General features: G+C 38.7%; 2 protein-coding genes across 2 annotated transcripts; one reads left to right on the top strand and one right to left on the bottom strand.

Moving 5' to 3' along the window:
- Positions 1–667: 667 nt before the first annotated feature.
- LOC111993024 (desmethyl-deoxy-podophyllotoxin synthase) lies at positions 668–3,135 on the bottom strand. The gene is given in 2 exon segments (XM_024024871.2): positions 668–1,724; positions 2,109–3,135. Coding segments are annotated over 2 exon segments (1,539 nt in total). The 5' UTR covers positions 3,015–3,135; the 3' UTR covers positions 668–1,091.
- Positions 3,136–20,415: 17,280 nt separating this feature from the next.
- On the top strand, positions 20,416–21,884 carry LOC112025835 (premnaspirodiene oxygenase). Its single transcript, XM_024058521.2, has one exon. The coding sequence runs from the start codon at positions 20,940–20,942 to the stop codon at positions 21,861–21,863; it is 924 nt and encodes a 307-aa protein (XP_023914289.1). The 5' UTR covers positions 20,416–20,939; the 3' UTR covers positions 21,864–21,884.
- Positions 21,885–22,522: the final 638 nt, after the last annotated feature.

Genomic DNA, 22,522 nt, shown 5'->3' on the forward strand with positions numbered 1-22,522 from the left:
TTATCATATCATTGTGTTCTTTATTTTCCACATTGTTTACATGATATGATTTACTTGTATTAACCTAGATTTGAATAATTTACCTAAGTAATCACTTGACTAAATAACTAGGTTAATCAACTTGTGTTTTAAGGGATCTAAAAACATACAATTATTTTAGTCTTTCCTTCTATTGTCTTATAAATATTATCATTTTGAAATAATTTTTACTGTTAAAAGCGCATTATATATGGTGTCATTTTACAAACGAAAATAAATGAAGAACTAAATGATAGCTTTGTCAAGGTTAACTGATTAAAACAATAAAATTTAAACTTAGAGGACTAAACACCAAACTTATAGTGTAAATTGAATTTTGATTCTTCTTTTTTTTTTTTTCTTTTTTTTTTTTAATTCTCGATAGCGCTGGGTTCATAGTATTCAATGGGCAATTCCGGCAATCTGATCCAGACTGCCACCGAGGATAATGTTGCAGTGGACGCCTTAAATTCAGGCTCCCATTGCCTAATTGCTAAAAAGTGTTGCCCAATGAACCAAGGTCCACCCTTCAATATACTATCTACATCACTTGCTAATTCCAACTTCACCAAGAAAAAATCAAAACCCAAATCTATACATTCCATATTACCTGTCGGCTTCCACATACTCCTAATTTTTTCAACCAGAAAGGAGAAGCCCAGTCTCCGCCCAAAAGTTTTGATGATAATCGCCCTCTTCCATGGGTCTCTCATCTGAATTTTTTCCTCTTTAGAGAAGCAAACTCTTGTACTGTCCACCTGTTCCTGCTCGTCCTCATCATCAGATACAATATCCTCCTGCATACAACTTTCAAAACCAAAGGCTTGCTCAAAGGCTCCTGGAATCGCTCCCACTAACTTGTCCTTGTAGCTTTTTCCTTTATAACGCACTTCATGCTCCTTCCCTCCTGGATCTCCTGATGGCATGTGGCTGTCTTTGAATTTCTTAGTGCTGCGAGCCAGCACATCTTCCTCTTCGTCAGAGCGTTTCATTCTTTCTCTCTCCATTTTGGACCGATCGGAAGGATCTTAACTTTACTAAGAAGGTGCTCAAACATATTCTAGAGCAGGATACTAGTGGGTCTTGCAAACATGTGATAGAGGACACCAAGGAATGGCAATTAGGGATAGATGGTTCTTTCTTGTACAGGTGAATCCAAAAGACTCAGACATATCAAATTCTTCGGGTTTGATCTCAATGGGCAGTTTCCAGTCGAAATGATATAGCAACTGAGAAAGAACAAGTTCAACATTTGCAAGAGCAAATGATATGCCTGGACATACCCTCCTACCACCTCCAAATGGAATGAATTCAAAGTTGGTCCCTTTGAAATCAACTAAAGAGCCAAGGAATCTCTCTGGGCGAAAGCAATCAGCATCAAACCAATGTTAAGGATCTCTCCCTATAGCCCATGCATTGATGATAACTCTAGTGTTGCTTGGTATTTCATAACCATTAATTTCACATTTTTCTCTTGATTCTCTTGTAAACAAGGCAGCTGGAGGGTGTAATCGTAAAGTTTCTTTCACAACTAATTTCAAATAATTTAAATTTTGAATGTTTGTTTCATTAATATTTCTTCCTCCTTCAAGGACTTGTCTCACTTCAGCTTGTGCCTTTTCCATAGCTTTTGGATTTCTCAATAATTCTGACATTGTCCATTCTATCGTGGATGCTGAAGCCTCACTTGCTGCAGAGAAAACATCCTAAAAAAGGGAGTTGAATTACAATGACATAGTGACATGCATATTTAGTACTAAGCAAAATAATTCAACTTGATAATTTGTATAATAAAAAAAGTATGTCATAGCTTTGTTAAATTATTTTTCCAAATTCTTGATTCCGTTACCTGTATGTTGATTTGTTTTGTGCACACAAAACTAATGTCAAGAGAAATTATTTGACACTACACAATCATGTCATCATGTGTATTTGGCTTCCAAGTTGCAATGTCTACCACTCAAAAAAATATATATTATTGCAGATGCATGTGCACTTGTAAAAGTATTCCAAATAATAAGAAGAAAAAGAAAAATGAAAAAGAAACAAAAGAAATATGGGTAATAAATTGATGGATCTTGTTTGCATACCAGAATGATAGCTTTGATGTGGTTGGTTGTGACATGAAATTCAAGGTCACTGGTCTCCTGAAGTTTCAGAAGCACATCAACTAGATCATCATGATAATCTGGTTCATGTTTGTTGGCTGCTGAAGTGTGACTTCTTTTCATCTTATGCTCGTTGACTATATTATTGAGAATCCTATCTGTGCTTTTGTGTATTTTTTCCATGGCAAACTTCATCCCAGTAAGGTAGCTAAGGAACTTTATTGAAGGGAACAAATCAGGTAAGTGAAAGCCTCCACTGAGAAGAAACGATTCCTTCATTAATGATATGAATTCTTTTTCATATTTGCACTTGTTCCCAAATGCTGCCCTGGAAGCTATACTATATGTGGAGGAGAAGATTTTCTCACTGAGATTGATAGGAAGTCCCTTGGACAAGGATATGGATTCAATAAGATTCAACACCTCTTCTTCTCTTATTGATCTAAATGATTGGACACGCTTGGTACTAAGGAGCTCCAGGACACAAATCTTTCGCATTTGTCTCCAATAATCGCCATAGGGAGCAAAGATCATACTTGAATTATCATAGGTCATAACTTCAACAACAAGAACACTTGCCCGATTAGCGAATGTAGGGTCGTGTGTCTTCAGCACCTCTTTGGCTGCTTTTGGTGATGAAATGACTACAGCCAAGACCTCTCCCATTTGCAGTTGCATAATAGGTCCATATTTCTGAGCTAAGTCTCTCATGCATCGATGTGGGAGAGAGGAAACCAGGTGGTGCAAATGGCCTATAACAGGCAGTTTCCATGGCCCTGGGGGCAACTTATGGATTTGGCCTTTGGCTTTAGATTTCTTCCAATAGATAACCAAGATGAATAGGAAGAAAAGCCAAGTAAAAATAGGAATGGGTGGAACTTGCAGCATTGGGGACAACTAGAGAAGCTCTTTATCTTTGGTGGTTGGGTTTTCTATTCGTAGGGGCAAGGTACAATATACTGCACGATTCTTGAAATTTGTGGATGCTAAACACGGTAGCTAGTGGTGTATCTTTATAATAAGATAACATTGAGTAAAATAATTTCACTATATTTTAATTTATCGCTACCACTTGTTGTATAGCCTCACCAATGGGAAAAATTAATAGGTTTCGATGGGACTGGGGTGGGGCTCGGATAGCAACCTTTCACCAACAACCTCTTAGGTGGATTAATACCTCCGACGCACATAAGTGCTTGGGAGTATATGGAGTGGGAGAGGATTGGACGGCAGCATTATCTTTTATTTGGAAATTATTTATTTTTGGTAGCTTATTTGCATAGTGTTAATAAATTTTTTTTTTTTGGGTAACTTTTATATTAAAATTTAAATGTATTACAAAGGAGAAATGTTATACAAATAATATTTTTACAGTACTTTCACAATAAATTCTAAGTTGTAGATTGTTATTGACTGTTATTAGTAGGTAAAAAAGTAATTTCAGTTGTGGTTTCAAATTAGAATCGATAATAACTTATTACATATAATTTATTGTGAAAATGTTGTGCATTGCAACTCTCCTATAGCTATTTCTCAATTATTTGTTTTTTAATAGAACATTTCTCAGATGATCAAAATGGTATCTTGTTTCTCAATTGTTTATTTTTTAATAGAACATTTCTCAATTGATCAAAATTGTATCTCTATATGCCAATTGTTTATTTGAATGTGAATGTTAAAAGAAAAGAGAAAACATTAGGTTAGACTGTGGCGTAAAACACTAGTTTTACTCCATCCAATAGCCCTTCGCCATGTCACCCATCACTTAAATCTCCTGAAGTAAATATTTTGGGTTCTTTTTTGGGTTTAGTTCGTTTTCCTGGGTTTGAAAGTAAATATTTTGGGCTTTTTCTTATCTTTTCTTTTTGAAATTTTGAAATTCTTCTTCTTGAAGCGTTTTATATAGGGCTTTCAAAGCATAGTAGAAGATGGACTTTTGAATGTTTTGGTCTGAGAAGAAGGGGATTGATAGATAATTGCGGCAACAATTGTACAATCTTTTCATATTGGGGGAGAAGACAGAATATAGCAATATTTGAATTTTCTTCTTTCTTTAATTAGCTAGGATTCTTTGGAACCAAACATACTTTAGAGTGTTTCGTGGTCACAGCAAAAGGACACAGCCAACGTGGTGAAGCAGAGGAAAATGGCGAGAACTTTTTTTTTTTGGGGAAATCATTTTGTTTCTCTTTCTCTGTTTGGGATTTAAGTGATGGGTGACGTGGCGAAGGGCTATTGGATGGCGTAAAACTAGTGTTTTACACCACAACCTAACCTAATGTTTTCTCAAAAGAAAATTCTCTCTCTGCAAAGTAAATTATAAAGTATTAATTACCAAATAAATATTAGGACTCTCAAAGTATGGAGAATTGTTTTTCATCCTCTCACATTCATGGTGGGTTTTACTCATTAAATTCATGATGGGATCTAACATGAATGTGAGAGGAGTAAGCATCATTTATCCATGCTCCAAGAGTACCTAAGAATTCTCCCTAATTAGTTAGAGACTAAAACATAGCCACTCTTTTATATCCTCATTTTGTAAATATCATCCTGCCATCCCTTCCAACCTATATGTAAATAATTTCTCCAAAATAAAATAAACCAAAACCTATATGTAATAATCAGATTTCTAGCCTTTAATATGATTTATTTGTTGTGTGAACTATATTACTTATCCCAAAAGTTTATGCACATAAGAAATGGTGATCAGTTTAATTTCTTAATAACTATTATATATTTTAATTGGCCTATCTTCAGGAATACTTATTGTCTTCCTTTCGGATTTATTAAAGATAATGACAATTAAAAAAAAAAAGGGTGATGTGGACTTGCAGGGCAATGATTTTTTTATTTATTTTTAAAGATGATGTTGTATTCAATGATTTCTTTAATTATTGAGATATTCTTTATAATAATCTTGAAACAAAAAAAAATGATGTTGTATTAATATGATTTATTTGTTGTGTGAACTATATTACTTATCCCAAAAGTTTATGCACATAAGAAGCGGTGATCAGTTTAATTTCTTAATAACTATTATATATTTTAATTGGTCTATCTTCAGGAATACTTGTTGTCTTCCTTTAGGATTTATTAAAGATAATGACAATTAAAAAAAACAAAAAAAAAAAGGTGATGTGGACTTGCAGAGCAATGATTTCTTTCATGTCACTTGTCTCCTTCTACCTTTGAAGAAGGTGGTGAAAGGAGTTTGCTTAACTATGACTTACACTATTCAGGTCACTTCCTCATCAATACAACTAATAAAGCTGTTGCCCACCATTTAATACGGAAGCAACAAGCTACTCCAAACTATAAATTTCCCCTATGACCACTGACTCTCTCTCTCTCTCTTTAGGTCCTCATTCCCACTTAGAATGCCTTAGAGTACTTCGACTCATCACTTCCTCTCCTCAGGTGACCTTCCTCCTCGGGCCCGTGGCCCATGGCATTCCCACACCAATGTTGCAACTCTTCAACTTCATCCTTGATCCTTGGGCATCCTCGATCCTTGGGCACCCACAATAGCCCTCTAAAACTCTTGCTATTAAACCTAAGATAAAAGCAAAGTTTTACTCATACAAGAAGACTTCATACGTGTCAGGTGCATTCCCACGTGGTAACGTCTTTTCATTTGTCTCCTAACACTTCAGAATCCACGATCTCACATTTATGGCGTCAGGCGACTGCTTGTCTCCCCACGTTCTACGGCTCGATCAAGATCCTACGATCCCTATTTCTCCTTACTTATGAGCAGGAAAATTACCGCTCACTTTTTTACCTCTATATAAGGGGAGCTTGAGGCTGGTTGAAGTTCATTTACACATTCTGGCAATCTAAGCTCAAGCAACCTTTTGAAGAGATCTTTTCCCTTTGCTTGTAGGTGTGTTCATCTTCACATTCTTTTCTTTGCACAAGTTTATTCTTTCGTGCCATAAAGCTCCATGGGTAGATACACTAAGTTAGTGGATACTCCTGAGACTAGGGCTACCTTTAGGGCACAATATAGGATTCCCAACAGTGTTGAAATCCAACACTACAAAGATGGTGAGTGGTTGGTCTTAAACAGACCTCCTTAATCTGTGGTCATTCCTATGATCACCTTCATCGAAGGCAATGGAACTTCCTATGGGAATGGTCACCAGGGACTATCTTATAAATTATAGGTTAACCCCAACCCAATGCTCCCCAAATATCTTTAGGGTCCTTGGGTGTGTATACGTGTTAAACCAGAAAATGACGACTAACCTTACCTAGCATGATGTAAACTGGGTATACAAAAAATGGGAAAGAAAAAACATACTCTGTGCAACATTACACTATAACCAAGACAAAATATTATATGAACAATTCCTCCTCATCCTCACCCGTGGAAGTGTTGTTCCCAAAAGCTGCTTCTTTTTTAGGAATCACTTGATGTTTTTTTTTTCATTAATATAGCAGCTAAACCATACAAGTAAACCAAGGTTAACCTCGCAAACCCATTCTATAACAAATTAATTGTATTGGGTCGTTGCATTCAAACTCTCTATTCTAACATGGCTTAGCTTGTTTGAGCCCTTACAATATATATATATATATATGAAGAAGATGTTATTAAATATTATAATCAATTATGAAAGCTCGAAAACGTGTTGAAAACACAAGAGCTGTTTAGACCCCCAAATTAAAGTTACGACTCGATAGATTTTACACTAACTTAATACTAAGTGCGAAATAGTGTAAATGAGAGTGGATAAACAAACAAGCTACTCTAATCCATAAACTTAACAACACAGCAGTAAATGGAATTCAAAAGAGTAGGGAAGAGATATGCAAACACAAGATAACACGCCAATGTGTTATTGAAAAGGAAACCGAAGAACTCGATGAAAAACCTCTCCATCACCCTCCAAGTGAAAATCGATCCACTAGACAATCAGTTAGGATACATGGATTAGCAAGAGACCCTCCAAGCCTAATCTACCCGATGTACCTAAGCCCTCCAAGCTCCTACTCCAACAAAGCTTCTTAGAACCGTGTCTTGTCTAGCTTTCCGGATCCCGCAACAAGCTCCATGTTGCATCTGCCATCATTGGTTTCTTCCAATGCTTCCCAACAACTCCAAAACACTCTCTACACTCTGAATAGGTGTGGGTTGTGTTTGGGTACAAATCTCCTCTCAAGGTACGACAATGGGAGAAGGATGGAGAAGAGGCTACAATGATTTCTCACTAAGGATGAGTAGCTCTCTATCTGAATGGTCTTTCATACATTTGTGGGTAATGATGGTATACATAGTATGGGTGAAGGGTAAGAAAGTCACTCTTAAAAATCCTCTAGGCAGAATGTTTCGCAACTACCTAGCGAGAAGGCCTTACCCGTGAGACACTCGCGAAAATGACAGCCTGGCACGACTCTTCAGAGTCCAGTCATGTGCTTCTCACATGCCCTTTTCGCGAGAACCCTTCTCGTGAGCTAGTCTCGAAATGCTCGGATTCTTCAATTAAGCTTAAGTCTTCACCAACTTAATACTAAACCCAATACAATAAAATCCCACAAAATACAAGGAAATAAATTAAAGCAATTACAACACTTTTTGTCATGGGACACAAAACATATTTGTAAATCACAACTTTACAAATTAACTAATTTGAACATATCCAAGAATATCTAAAAATATATATATATATATATATATATACACCTCTATTCCATGGAACACATGTAACATGTTATATTCAGTATAAATTATTATATAAGTTTAAAATTGTAGCAATTTTTTTTTTCCAAATATAAGTATTGTAGGGACTGAGTTTGAGCAACTCTACTGCTAGATGAGTGAACTCAAGCCCAACTAGCCTAATACAACGAATTTGTAGAGGATGGGTTTAAAAACTAGGTCTTAATGAGGATCACAGCGGCTAATATGATGGTCAACACTATCATACATAGAGGAACTATGGTTTTCTAAGAGAGTTTGTCCTCGGCACAGTCCAAGGAGCTTTTTTGGCCATTCTTCCATGAGCCCCCCCCCCCTCTGACAGCCTGTCTCATCAGCCACTTTACCAGTACTCTTGTGAGTTACAGCAACCAAGGCAGCACTATTCAGAGGTCATATCTCTATTAATGCAGCCAGGGAGTTAGGTGCGCGCACTTATTATGGAGGTAACAGATTTTCCTTAAACCATTCCCCCACCATGCTTCTCTGGCCGACACTTTGTCTGCTCTTTCCCCTGGGATGCTCCAGGAGGCTACTTTTGATGGCCCGCTGCTTCCTTCTCTCATGGTCTTGATTGGCCGAGGACAGGATTGTCCTCGGCAATATCCTGTCCTCGGCAACTTCCCTGGGCAATTTGTACTTTTCTCACTTCGTCATCGGGCATTTCCTCCTTCTCGGCGTGGGCCTGGGGCTTAGTACGAAGTGGACTGGGAGGAGGATTTTAATGTCCTCGGGCCTTCGTTATGGCTTACCCAATCTTGGCCTACATCAGCGTTGGAGTCTTTCACCTGTACAATGCACGTTTCTAGCGCCTCAATATACGGTGCGCACCCATATTAAATTCTAGCAACTCCATACTCCCCACGTTCAACGGCGTGATGGTAATCTGACGGTGGGGATTTTCTGCCTTTATGGAAGGGAAACTCTACTCAGTTGTCTTTAATTGAGGATATAAATACTCATTTGAACTGATTTTCCTCCTTACTTTTGCATTCAAGAATTCTGGCACACATACTCTGAATCCGATCAAACCTCCAACCCAACTCGTATCCCTTTCCAGCATAAAAAGTCTGTCCGAGGAGCTTCTCCTCATTTCTGTAAGCTTTCTTCTTACTCTATCTCATGCTTTTCCATTTCTGATTTTCTTTTCCCCTTATTCCTTTCTTCCTTTCACTCTTCTCTGAATTTTTAGCCGTTCTTTAGGATGGGTAGATTTAAGAGGTTGGTTAAGTATGAAAAGGCGATGGAAAAATTCATTACCGATTATAGGATACCCAGTAATGTGGGTTTGAAGTACTGCGAAGAAGGGGATTGCTATATTATGAGGAAAGAGGGTGAAGTGGTGATTCTCATAATCGCCTTCTTAGAAGGTGGTACAAGAATCCCTATGGAGCCGGTGACGAGGGGCTACCTTAGGCATTTCTGGTTAACTCCTACCCAGTGCGCCGTCAATGTGTTTAGGATTCTAGGATGTGTGGACGCCTTGAACAAGAAGATGGGGTTGAGGTTAACCTACCATGATGTAAACTGGTGCTATAACCTCCAACGCCTAAAGGGTAAGTCTTACTACATGAAGACAAAGGACGATAGGGTTCGGCTTATCCAGTACTTCCCCGAGTCCAGCAAGGGGCTAAATCAGGATTTTCTCATTGTATTAGGGGAGCGGCATGACGGCCTCCATTGCCCGACAGTAGAGGGAGAACCAGGTGGGATACTTGTAGTAGGGAAGGGTTGATATGCTATGTTTTCATAGTTTGCACCATTTGGTTGCTGATTAGAACATGCTTTTTCATTTTGTAGATCCCCACGCCTTTGAACGGATCTTCCATTTGGTCAACCGAGAAGATTTGCAATCCGTTCTCAAGGTAGAGATCTTCGTGAACGAGGCTGACGATCAAGTTAGGGCTACCCACAAGATCCTCGGGTACGATCCGGCCCAGAAGTCATTCCCAGCTCCGAAATACGTGATCAGGGCCCACGATCCTCGGCTTCACCAAATCACTATGGTGGAGCACGGGTTCTCATTTTTTGAAGGATCTTCCATCCTGAAGGGCGTCTTGTTGGCAGGTTCCTCTTCATCCCATTAGGGTGCGGAGGCTAAGGGAGTAAGTTTGGGAAGAGGAGAAAAAGTTGCTGATCTGGGTCCATTTGAGGAAAAGTTTGGTGCATTCGACCAAGTCCATCTAGCTGAGGATCTTTCTGGTGATTTGGGTGATCCCTATTTATCTGAAGCAGACCTTCTCTCATCAGGAACTGGTACCCAGGCCGAAATGGGTTTCAAGAGACAAACTCAAACCAGCCTATTCGACCTAATTGAGGGCCAGCCAGGGAAGGACACATCGGGGAAGCCACAATCTAAGCTTTCTCCTCCTCCACCCAAGTTTCCTCCTCCCCCACCTAAGTCTTTGCCTGCGCAGACTAGGTCGTCCTCCACTCTGCCGACCTCGAACCTTCAGCTCGAGTCCACCGATCTGAAGAGGAAGAGGCCCTCCAAGGGCAAAGACCCAGTGGATAGGGGAAGATCTCGTTCCTCCTAAGAGGAAGATAGAGCCCACCGACCTTCCAAGCAACTGAGGATCGGTGGTTAAGGCAAGGGAAATGAGGTCGCCTAACAGTCCGAGCCCCAACCCTAGCTACCTGCCGCCATGCTTCATGGGAAGCCTATAATGGATGATGCCACCTTCAGGGACTTCTGAGGGAGCGAGGGTGCTTACATAGCCGATGCCCTAGAGAGGTCCCTGCTTCTCCCTACTGACATGGCCGAGCTGGGAGGCTTGAGGAGGCAGGAAGTTGCCCTTAACCTCAAGAGGTACCTGGGTATGGTAAGACTTCTAATACTTGCGCCTTTGTTAAATTTTATTCCTTAGTTCCCAACCTATGGTGTACCTGTTTTGATTGGCAAGCTATCCAGGCCACTTTTAAGCTGGAAGAGGAGGCCAATAACCAAAGTAGAGCCCTGGATCATGAGCTCGACAAGTACTTAGATGCCGCGAACACCCTTAAGAGGTCCGAGGCTGACCTTAAGAAGGCAAGGGAGGACCTGAAGGAGATGACGAGGGCTAGAGATAACGCGATCTCTGGCCAAGCTAGCGTTAAGAAACAGGCCGAGGACCAAACAGGGCGTCTACTGGAAGTTGAGGGTCAGCTACAGATTGCCAATGAGCATATCGCCAACCTAAAGAAGAAACTGGCTGAGGTAGAGGGAGCCAGAGGCGTCGTCGAGTATGCCAGGGATGAGGCTGTGAAGGCTAAAGTAGAAGCTGAGTTTGTGAGGACAAAGGCTGATAGCTCTAAAGAGCAAGTGAAGGAAGAGGCTTTCCCTGAGGGAGTGGCTAAGACCGAGGCTATTCTCAAGGCTCAAGTACCCGAGGTATGCAAATGCTACTGCTCCCAGACTTATAATAAAGCCCTCAACCAGGCTAGGGTTGAGGCCTCATCCGAGCTTAGGAGGGCCAAGAGAGTGTACCACCCCCCGCCATTCGCGAGGCTGCCTCTACCGCCTCTGAAGTGGGCTCTACCTTACGAGCGATAGATGAAGGCCAGGCCAGTGCTGCCAAGGACCCAACTTTAACTGATAAGCCTGTTGAGGCCGGTGCTGTCGAGGATCCAACTTCAACAAATAAGCCTGCTGAGGAGACTAAGCACCAAGGAGCGTTGGAGAAAGAAGAAACCGGTAACCAAGAAGCGCCCTAGGATGTGGTGAAGCCTCCTGCTGACTCCTAAGCCACACTTGTTATCCCTTAGGTCCCTCCTGCCGAGAAAGAGTCCTCCGAAGTTGCCTCTCCGAGCTAGGATCCCAAGGCATCAGACAAAACCCCTCGGTAGACTCCCAAGACAAGCTGTCTATCAAGTTGAAGAAATAGGCCATCTCGATAGGCTACCCTATTTTGAGGGCCTGGGCCACTTTAATCTTGCTTTCTTTTCCATTTTATTTTGCTTTTTGTCTTGGTGATATTGTAATGAAACTATTTTTTGTGTAATATATCCAATCATTTGCGTTTAGTTCCTCGAATGATGCTTCCCTTTATTTGTCGTACTCTAATGCTTTGCTCAATACTTGGTTGATCCTGGCGGTGTGCCAATAATGCTTGGATAATTGAAAGCGATGGACCCACGACATAAATTTTGCCTCAGGTTTTAACCGAAAACTGAACAGTCTCCGCAATGCAATTTATTTCCCCTTTGGGTGAATCACAAAGGATTCTGGCTCACATTATATGCTTTATACGAACATCCAATTTTCACAAACTTGTTGAGCCTAAGAGAGCGTTTCAGTGCTTGAAGTGCTTTAAGTGATGCTCATCGGCTTGCTTTCGTTTTGCATCTTCATCGAAGCAGGCTGGTGATTCGAGGCACTAGATTCTCCTCTGGCCACGCTCATAGCCTAGGTGAATGCTCACGCTCCGTTTTATTGGAAGTAGCTAGTTTCCCCATAAGTTTGAGTCTGAGGACCATACAAGATCTTGGTTCTGTCTAGTGCTTAGTCTTTTGTGGAGTGACTAGTTTCCCCATAAGTTTAAGTCCGAGGACCATGCAATACCTTGGTTCTGTCTAGCACTTGATTTTGCTAAGTGACTAGTTTCCCCATAGGTTTGAGTCCGAGGACCATGCAATACCTTGGTTCTGTCTAGCACTTAGTCTTTGTTTCTTAGCACGAAGGGACTTATCCTCAGCGTTGAAAAGCCGACTTTGGAAGGAATAATGGCTTTGGCCTTGCCTTGCCGAGGAGGGGCTCTTCTGCGGATTGGGCCCCTAGCCCAACGTTGACCTAGACAAGGGCAGCTTGGTCTTCCACTCTTACGTGTGGCGATAGCCCCATTGCGCCAATTTTTCATTGTTTTTTATTACAAGGCGTCTCTTGGCTGTTCGAGTTACGTACCTGACGTTTCGGTGTGCAAGGCGCGCCTTCATTAATACCTTTGGGGATTGATGCAGGTTCAGTGATTGGGTGCCCCTTTAGAAATTGGTCAGGTTTAATGCTGCTCATAACTCTCCCTTCGAATTCCATGTAGATTAATTTCCAGCAACCTTCGCCTTCTATATAAGGCGCTCTAGGGTGATTGTTCTCACACATTCTGCAAATCTTTGAGTTCAAAAGGAACTTTAAATTCTCAGCCTCTAGATATTCCTTAGGATTTTGCACAGACTGTGATTGAAGCCTAGGGAAATGGGGTGGTTCCGGATGATGGCAAGGGCAAGGAAGCCAAGCCCCTTTCAGGAACCAATGCTGCCCAGACCCTAGACGACACAGGGCAAAGGAAGTAGAAGCTGAGGATGTTCCTACCTCCCGCCCGAGCAAGGAAGAAGACCCACCTTCTTCAACTAAGAGCCGAAGCAGGGGTGAATCGCATCAGATTTTTGGTGCGGCCAAATTCGAATCTAACCTTGATGGTAGGTCATTCAATGGAGATTTGTAAGATTATGGGACTGTTTATGCCCAGGTGCTGCCACCTCTAATGCTTAATTATCATGAAACTGAGAAAGAATCAAAGGAAAACCTTGGGACAGGGTCATCAGGCGCTTCTACTCCTTTTCCTTTCTCGTCGCTAGTACCATCCATCGGGAGCTCGAGAGTTATTGGTAGCCATAAAACAGGTCTGCTTCAACCTCTCTTTTTGTAATTAACTTTAGAACAAGCCTGCCTAAGCCACTTAGTGTGCGATGTACCTTTCCCTTATTTAATAAAAAAATTGTATTATATATATATATATATATTTTTTTTTTTGCTTTACTTTCTGAATCTTTCATTTCTTTGCAATAACTGCTCATGAGTGAGTGTGTCGTTGTTCTTCCCTCCAATGGGACTTGGAGTTGGTGTCGTTGAAGGTAATGAAAGAGTTTTTTTCTCGATCTTAACGAAATCGACGGTGGTATTCAGCCGCTAACTCTAAACAGGCTAACAACGTAGTAACAATTAGGATCGTAACCACATGTTCCATACCGTTGGTTGCACGATCATCAAAGAACATCGCCAATGCGTCGATCCCACCATCATCTTGACCGCTGCGCCCATTAATGCACAAGTTCTTCCCACAGACGGCGCCAATTATAGGGACTGGGTTTGAGCAGCTCTACTGCTGGATGAGTGAACTCAAGCCCAACTAGCCCAATACAATGAATTTGTAGAGAATGGGTTTAAGAACTAGGCTTTAGTGAGGATCACAACAGCTAATATGATGGTCAACACTATCATACATAGAGGAACTATGGTTTTCTGAGAAAGTTTGTCCTCAGCATAGTCCGAGGAGCTTTTTTGGTCATTCTTCCATGAACCCCCCCCCTGACTGCCTGTCTCATCAGCCACTTTACTAGTACTCCTGTGAGTTGTAACAACCAAGGCAGCACTGTTCAGATGTCACATCTTTATTAATGTGGCCAAGGAGTTAGGTGTGCGCACTTAATGTGGAGGTGACAGATTCTCCTTGAACCATTCCCCCACCATGCTTCTTTGGCCGACACTTTGTATCTGTTCTTTCCCCTGGGATGCTCCGGAAGGCTACTTTTGATGGCCCGCTGCTTCCTGCTCTCATGGTCTTGATTGGCCGAGGACAGGATTGTCCTTGGCAACGTCCCTGGGCAATTTGTACTTTTCTTACTTCGTCCTCGGGCATTTTCTCCTTCTCGGCGTGGGTCTTAGGTTTAGTACGAAATGGATTGGGGTCACCGGATTCTTAGGCCCCACAAGTATAATGTCTATATTATTGAAACTCGAATATTAAGGTAATCTTGTGAATATTTTTTTTCTTTTTTAGGGTTTATATCTCTAATTTCTAATTCCTATTTTTTGTATTTTTTTAACCGAAAATTAAAGAGTTTAGCACAAATAAAATAAATTTTCATAATTTTAATCCAAAGATTAAGATATAAAAAATGATATTTTGAGCCCAAAATTGAGAAATACAACCTGCAAAAAGAATCAATTTAAGGTCAAATTGTCCAAAAATGGACCGAATGGACCAAAGTGAACCACAAGGACCAAAGTGGATAGAATGGACTGAATTCGAGTATTAGACCAAAGTAGACCAAATCGACCACAGTGGACTGGAATGGACCAAATAGACCGACCGAAGTGGACTGAATGAATCGAAGTAGACTTAAATAGAATCAAATGTTATATTGATATGGCTTAACAGGAGTATTAAAATACTACACTTCAACCTTTAGATATTATATAGATTGATGAAATTTCTAAAGTAGTAAGGTTATATATGTAAGGTGTGGGTCATGTTTTAGTCACTTGATTAGCAAGTAGGGCTGTTCATGAGTTGGGCGGGTCTAGTTTTTGTCTAACCCGCAACCGACCCGTAACAGTTCGGGTGGGTGTTTTTTCAACCCGCACCAACCCATAACAATAACGAATTTGTAGGTTCGGGTCTCCGGCGGGTGGTGGTCGGTTTCGAGTGAAACCGACCTCATTGGAATCCTCGAAATGCGGCAAGATCTCGCCAGATCCTGCGAGATCTTGCCAGTTCCATCCAAGATCCGGTGAGATCCCATCGAATCTGGCGAGATTTCTGCCAAATCGTGATGAGAAATCACTAGTTCGGCTAGATCCGGTGTTTATTGTGCCAGAAATCGACGAATTTAAGTGAAAAAAGGGCCGAAATCTAGAAAAAAAGAGGCTAAATCTGGAAAAAATGGTAGGATATTGAGTGGACTTCAGTTCGGGTCAGGTTTCATGGGTTTTGAACTGAAAAACTGATAACAAACCCGCTGGGTGTCGGGTTAGCAAAGTCAAAAACCGCGTCCGACCACTGGAGTTGTCAAATTGGGTGGCGGCGGGTCGGACGGCGGTGGGTCGGACAGGTTGGGTGGGTCGCTAGTTTGCCTAGACACCCCTATTGGCAAGTATTTTGGATAGCCAAAATTCCTTTGACATTCCCATTCAGCACATAAAATCGAACTGAGTTACTACTTCTTATAAGTTGAAAAATGTGATAGGAGATTTGCAATAGATAGACTAAAATACTTTTTTATATATACAAGATAGAAATTCTACTCTAACCTAATTTAAGTGTATATATGTGTAAAACTTCCTCTTGAAAATTTGAACCCCGTCTCTTGCCCCCCATACCCCACAAGCACTTATACTTATGGAGTGACCATCGTACCGAAAGTATACGGTGAAATACTTACAAATCAAAAAGAATGGTAAGCATATGATGTCACATACACCAATAACAGAAATGGCAATACCACCATGTAGCATATCAAACAATGAAGAAGCCATGACCGTAAATTGAACAAAAGTTACAAGTGTGGCCAACCCCACATAGCTCAGATAAAGCCTTGTTGATCTGTCATACTCTTCCAAATTACAACTCTTCAAAAAAACAATCACATTTACTTCAATTCAACAATCCCAACAGAACCCATTTTCTAAAACCAAAAACACTGTTGTCCATTACTATCCCCAATTAACAAAATAATCCTAAAATCTAACAAAGACCCAGAAAAAATCTTTGTGCAAAAATAAATAAAAGGAAGAAATTGAGCTTGCCTGGAAACCATTACGGTTCAACTAAAGACGCACCCAAACCCACCTTCCCCAATCAATAACGACTTGCTGAACCCTCTGGTCGCCGATTTCAGCACCGAGAAGCTGAACACTCGCAGATCGTTGGCTCGGCACTGACTCAGGGGCTCATGAAACACGGCCGAGTCAGAAAAGTCTCCACCTCCACCTTCGAGTCAGTCTACACCGGTCCGACAGAGAACGCTAAACCGGGTTATGGTGAAGAATCACAATTGGAATGAAACTATGAAATGGGGAAAAGGGAAGAACAGATCAGAGGGAAGAAACTCAGAGGATCGAAGAGAGAGATAGAGAGAGAGCTTGCCGATTGATGAAGAAGGCTAAGAGGTTGAGAGCTTAACGATTGGTTGAGAGCACGGTGGCGAGAGGTTGAGAGCACGGCAGTGAGTTTGGGATCGGGAGCTAGGTTGAGAGTGTTTTTCAATTTTGGGTTTTTTTTCAACTGTGTATGGATTTAGGGTTTTTTTTATTTATTTATACCGAGCCTAGAGCTGTGTTTAATTAAATGCAGTTCCAATAGGTCTAGAGCTACGTTTTTAAAAATGCAGCTCCATAAAGGTTCAAGCTGCTTTGGGATATATTGAAAACAAAAAAAAAAAAATTTTGGATTTCCATGATGGGTTTATAGCTGTGTTTCTAAAAATGCAGCTTCAAGCCTTTCCATCTAAACGCAGCCTCAGCATCAAAAAACGCGGCTTTAGAGCTACTCTATAGCCATGTTTAGAAAACAGGGCTATACGTCCAAGGGTGGAGCTGCGTTTTTGTAAAATGCAGGTCAAATAGTACCCTAAAGCTGCGTTTTTGTAAAACGCAGGTCAAATAGTACCCTAAAGCTGCGTTTTCAAAAAACGCAACTCCAAAACGCAGCTCTAGAGCGCTTTTTTTGTAGTGATTAATTGGTATATACAAAGCTGTCTAATTTTGACTTTTTTTTTTCTTTTTTTTTCTTTTTCTTTTTTTTTTTTTTTTGGAGAAGATTCTAATTTTGACTTTTAGAACAATAATTAAGAGAAAGATATATTAAATTCCAAATTGTTGATTAATTAGAAAGAAATCAAATGGCAATTAATTAGAAACTATGATACAGACTCACACTCCACTCAATGTTAATTAATCATAATGCTATGCCACTAGTTGGCATCCACAAATTTTAAGAAAACTAGTAAGGATTGCACATGCAAGTCACGTGCCCCCCTTGAGTCAAAAAATTTAAGATAGGATTGTTTTTTGAAGTAGTATCAAACCATGTATTTAAATTTAGAATAGTCATTTAATGTATGGCTATCTATTTAATATGATAATTAATTACGAAAAGGTATTTAGTTCAAATGATACCATGTCAGCGGTATCAAAATCAAATAAGTGTGAGACATGTCAGTAAAAAATAACTAGCCCACTAATAATTGAAAGACATGTGTTAGTGAGTAGTTATTTTTATACACATATTTCTCGTTTATTGGATTTTGATACGGGTGACATTATATCATTTGATACAAAATAATTTTTCATTTCTTAGAACCTATTTACTAAAGATAGTATCTACTCACAAAAAAATTCAACTAATTAAGAATGATAACAAATGTCGTCATCTTCCAACAATAAATGACTAAGTTTTGATAAAACATTGTCACATTATTTAAATTTTCGCAACAAATGATGACATATGCTACAATTGAAACTCTTCATTAAATTAAATACCTACAACTATTTGCAATGAATATTTTGTTATTCATACTTCTTTCTTTATCATTTTATTTTATGAGCCTAACTACAATACTTAGCTTACTTAATTTTTAATGAACACATTTTTAAGAAAGAAAACAAATTTAAAAAAAAAATAGAACAAAATAACAAAAGATATATGTCATTGAAGTTTCTATTAGATAAAATTATAAATCTAGAAGATTAAAACCACTAATATATTATGCTCTCTAGGTAAGAAATAGAATACAATACATCATTATTTTTACTTTTAAGTATGACTAACACATAAAACTCAAAATACACGAAGAAAATTTTTAGGACATTAAAATTTAGTAAGCCATTTTAGATATTGCGCAATAAAATATTCTAGGAATCATAAGATTTTGTTAGGGTTTAACTAAGAGAGTAACAGCAGGAACTATATACTTATCTACAAAATATAAATGTGGAAATTATTCAACTTTATTGTTGAGGGATGAAACTACCCCAAACATAAATGGGGAAATTACTTTTTTCCATAATTCTTTCTTGTTGGTAAACTGTGTTTTTTACTTTAAAAAATGTGTTAAAAAAAAAAGTCAGCCCAATAAAACTATATGTAAAACTATGAATTTTGACTCAACAAATTGGATAAACAAAAAAAATAAAATAAAAATAAAATAAAAATCAGGAACGTAATAAATGTCACGATATTTTCTCAATACCTTTATTTTAGCTATGGTGGGCCTTGGTATGATATTTTATAATTTTATTTTAGAGTAATGTTACATTCACAACATTTTCACAATAAATCGTAGGTGGTAAATTTTTATTGGGTTTTAATTGGGACAAGCACTTTAAATTATGCATTTAAAATAAAATAAATAAAATAAAAACACAACAACAACAACAACAAAACAACAAAGAAATTTGTGCGTGAAACAGTGAATTTATTCTCACAAAATTTGACTAAACCAAAAAAGAAGTTTAGCAATACAACAAAATGTCATAATATTTTCACAATACCTTTATTTCCAATCGTGATAAGTTCCGATCTATATATTATTATTATTTTTATAGAAATGTTCTCCATAATATTTTCATAACAAATTCTACATGGCAAGTTGTTACTAATTTTAAAATGGACCCACAACTGATATCACTTTTTTATCTATCAATAATAGCTTACCTATGATTTGTTGTGAAATTAATGTTAAAATGTTGTGGACTTAGTTTTTTTTTTTTTTTTTTTTTTTTGATCTATAAGAAACTGAGATCTCAACAATTGTGAAAATATTGTGATAAAAATAAGTGTTGTAACATTTCTCAAAACATTTATTTTCAATTGTGGTTGATCATAGTCTCATATTTTATTATTTTATTTCGACTTGTAAGAAATTAACACCTTAATAATTATGAAAATATTGTGAAATTTGTTATATCAATATAACAATATATATGTCAGCTAACTTTAGGTACTGTAGTTATAGTGCCAATTGAATAAACCAAAAGGGCACTACAACCACAACGCATCAGAGCACCTCAATAATTGTGAAAATATTGTGAAATTTATTGTATCAGTATAACAACATATATGCCAACTCAAAAAAAAAAAAAAAAAAACATATATGCCAACTCATATAAAATAAAAAATAAATAAATAAACTTTAGGCACTGTACAATTAAACAAACCAAAAGGGCACTGTAGCTACAATGCATCGAAATTTGTTATGTCAGTATAACAATACATATGCCAGCTCATATAAATATTTTTTTTTAAAAAAAAAACTTTAGGCACTGTCAATTGAAAAAACCAAAAGGGCACTGTAGCTACAGTGCATCAGTGCATTGGCACTTTTTTTTATATAGATGAGGTGTAGCATATTGTTCATTGACTCTAGGCCTGTTCATGGATATTGGATATACCGGCACCAACAGAACCGGTCTGACCGCACCACCCGACCCCGCTCAAGGCTCCACCAAGGGTTTCTGGCACGGTGGTTAGCAATAGATCTTCAGTACCAACGTCGGACCGGTGCGGCCATCGGTGCCAAGATGTGCACACCAACAAAGGCCGAACCGACCCAAGCATGTTTTATAGATATGTGTGTGTGTATGTATGTATGTATATAAATATCATACCGTTCTAAGAAGAGCTAAAGAGAAGAGGCCGCCTAAGCCTAAAGTTCTCATCCATGAACGGGTCAAAAAAAAAAAATTTTGAATTCTTATCCATGACCATGAACAGGCCTAATGTTCTTATCAAGTTGTCTTTTATCTCAAGTTGTCTCAACAACTACTCTCATAATCTCATTTCTCCTCTTTAGTCTTAAGACTTCTGCTCCTCTCACGGTCCCACCTCTTAGACTTAGAACTAGTCACTCATCAGTCACTAGCCACCTTCATTTTTCTTCCCTCTCAATGTCAAAATCTCAGGCTCTCACCTAACCATTTTTCTCTTCTTTTTTGCTCTCAACCACATAATGTTTCTTCCAAACCCAATCCCGCCGAACAATTAGTTGTGTTTCCCTTTCAATCTCAGTTTTTTTGCTCTCCACTCAATGTTAATAAATCATAATCAGTGACTAGCCACCTTCATTTTTCTTCCCTCTCAATGTCAAAATCTCAGGCTCTCACCTAACCATTTTTCTCTTCTTTTTTGCTCTCAACCACATAATGTTTCTTCCAAACCCAATCCCGCCGAACAATTAGTTGTGTTTCCCTCTCAATCTCAGATTTTTTGCTCTCCACTCAATGTTAATAAACCATAATGCTAAGCCACTGGTTAGCACCCACAAATTTTAAGAAAACGAGGTAGCATATTGTTCATTGACTCTGATTACAAAACCAAAGGCCAAAGATAAGAGCAACTCTACTTGTCTTGTCCACAATGCTCCAAGTTCCACAGTTTCCTCTTTTCACTTGGCTCTCCTTCCTGTTTATCCTGGTTATTTGTTGGAAGAGATCTAAAGCCAAAGGCCAAATCCACAAATTGCCTCCTGGGCCATGGAAACTACCTCTCATAGGGAATTTGCACCAGCTTGTTTTCTCTCTACCACATCGATCCTTGAGAGACTTAGCCAAGAAACATGGACCCATTATGCAACTTCAGCTGGGTGAGGTGTTGGCTATAATTATTTCATCACCAAAAGTAGCTGAAGAGGTTCTGAAAACACATGATGCTGCTTTTGCAAATAGGCCAAGTGTTCTTGCTGTTGAAATTCTGGGCTATGATAATTCAAGTATTGTATTTGCTCCCTATGGTGATTATTGGAGACAAATGCGAAAGATTTGTGTTCTTGAGCTCCTAAATCCCAAGCGAGTCCGGTCATTTAAGACAATAAGAGAAGAAGAGGTATGGAATCTTGTTGAATCCATTTCCTTGTCACAGGGACTTCCAATCAATCTTAGTGAGAAAATCTTCACCACCTCATATTGTATAACTTCCAGAGCAGCAATTGGGAAGAAGTGCAAATATGAACAAGAATTGTTATCATTATTCAAGGAAACGTTTAATTTCAGTGGAGGTTTTGATGTGCCTGATTTGTTCCCATCACTGAAGTTCCTTAGCTTCCTTACTGGGATGGGGCCTGCAGTGGAGAAACTGCACAAAAAGCTAGACAAGATTCTTGATGAAATAATCAATGAGCATAAGATGAAAAGAAGTACTACCATTTCAGCCAGCAAACATGAACCTGCTGGTGGTGATCATGATGATCTAGTTGATGTGCTTTTAAAACTTCAGGAGATGGGTGAGCTTGAATTTGAAATCACTAGCAACCAGATTAAAGCTGTAACTCAGGTACGTAAATAAGATCTGTCTATTTTTAACCAATATTTCTTTTACTTTTTCTTCTTAATTAGAAAGTGAGCAACGTTTTAACAAATATGGGTCCCTTACCCACGTGAATTCTGAATAGAATTCAATGCCTAGTTTTAACTTTTATCAAAGTCACGTCACCTAAAAAAATAATAATAAACACAGCTTAATGGCCACACGATTCAAAAATTGCATTGAGACGCATATTAATAGAACGAGGGCATGATGCAGTGGTGGGCTTCCCCGGAACTTCTTTATTTTATCAGCTGGTACAATACCAAATTGACTCTATTGCGTGAGTTAGGTTGAGTCTATGCCTTTTACACTTGTTCCAAGGTTTATTGTTATTTTCTCAAATATAATAATTAGACAATTTAGATTTATATGTAATGAACTAGAAAAGATTAATTACAATACTTAAGTATTATTTTTTAACTTTTTTTTTTTAATTCTATCATGTAACTTTTTTTTATGAAATGAAATGAAGGCGTATTTTTATAGCTTTTAAAACTAATTTTAGGTATTGAATTATATCGTGGGTTAGGTGGAGTTTGTGCCTTTTACACTTGTTACAAGGTTTTTTTTTTTTAAAATATAATAATTAGACAATTTTGATTTATATGTAATGAACTGGACAAGACGTACTGTGTGTT

The sequence above is a fragment of the Quercus suber genome, unplaced genomic scaffold (assembly GCF_002906115.3).
Source record: "Quercus suber isolate HL8 unplaced genomic scaffold, Cork oak 2.0 scaffold_3B, whole genome shotgun sequence".
NCBI classification, from domain to species: Eukaryota; Viridiplantae; Streptophyta; class Magnoliopsida; order Fagales; family Fagaceae; genus Quercus; species Quercus suber.

Excerpts from the sequence above, each read along its gene's own strand:
- LOC112025835 (XM_024058521.2), top strand. The coding sequence starts at position 20,940 with ATGCTCCAAGTTCCACAGTTTCCTCTTTTCACTTGGCTCTCCTTCCTG.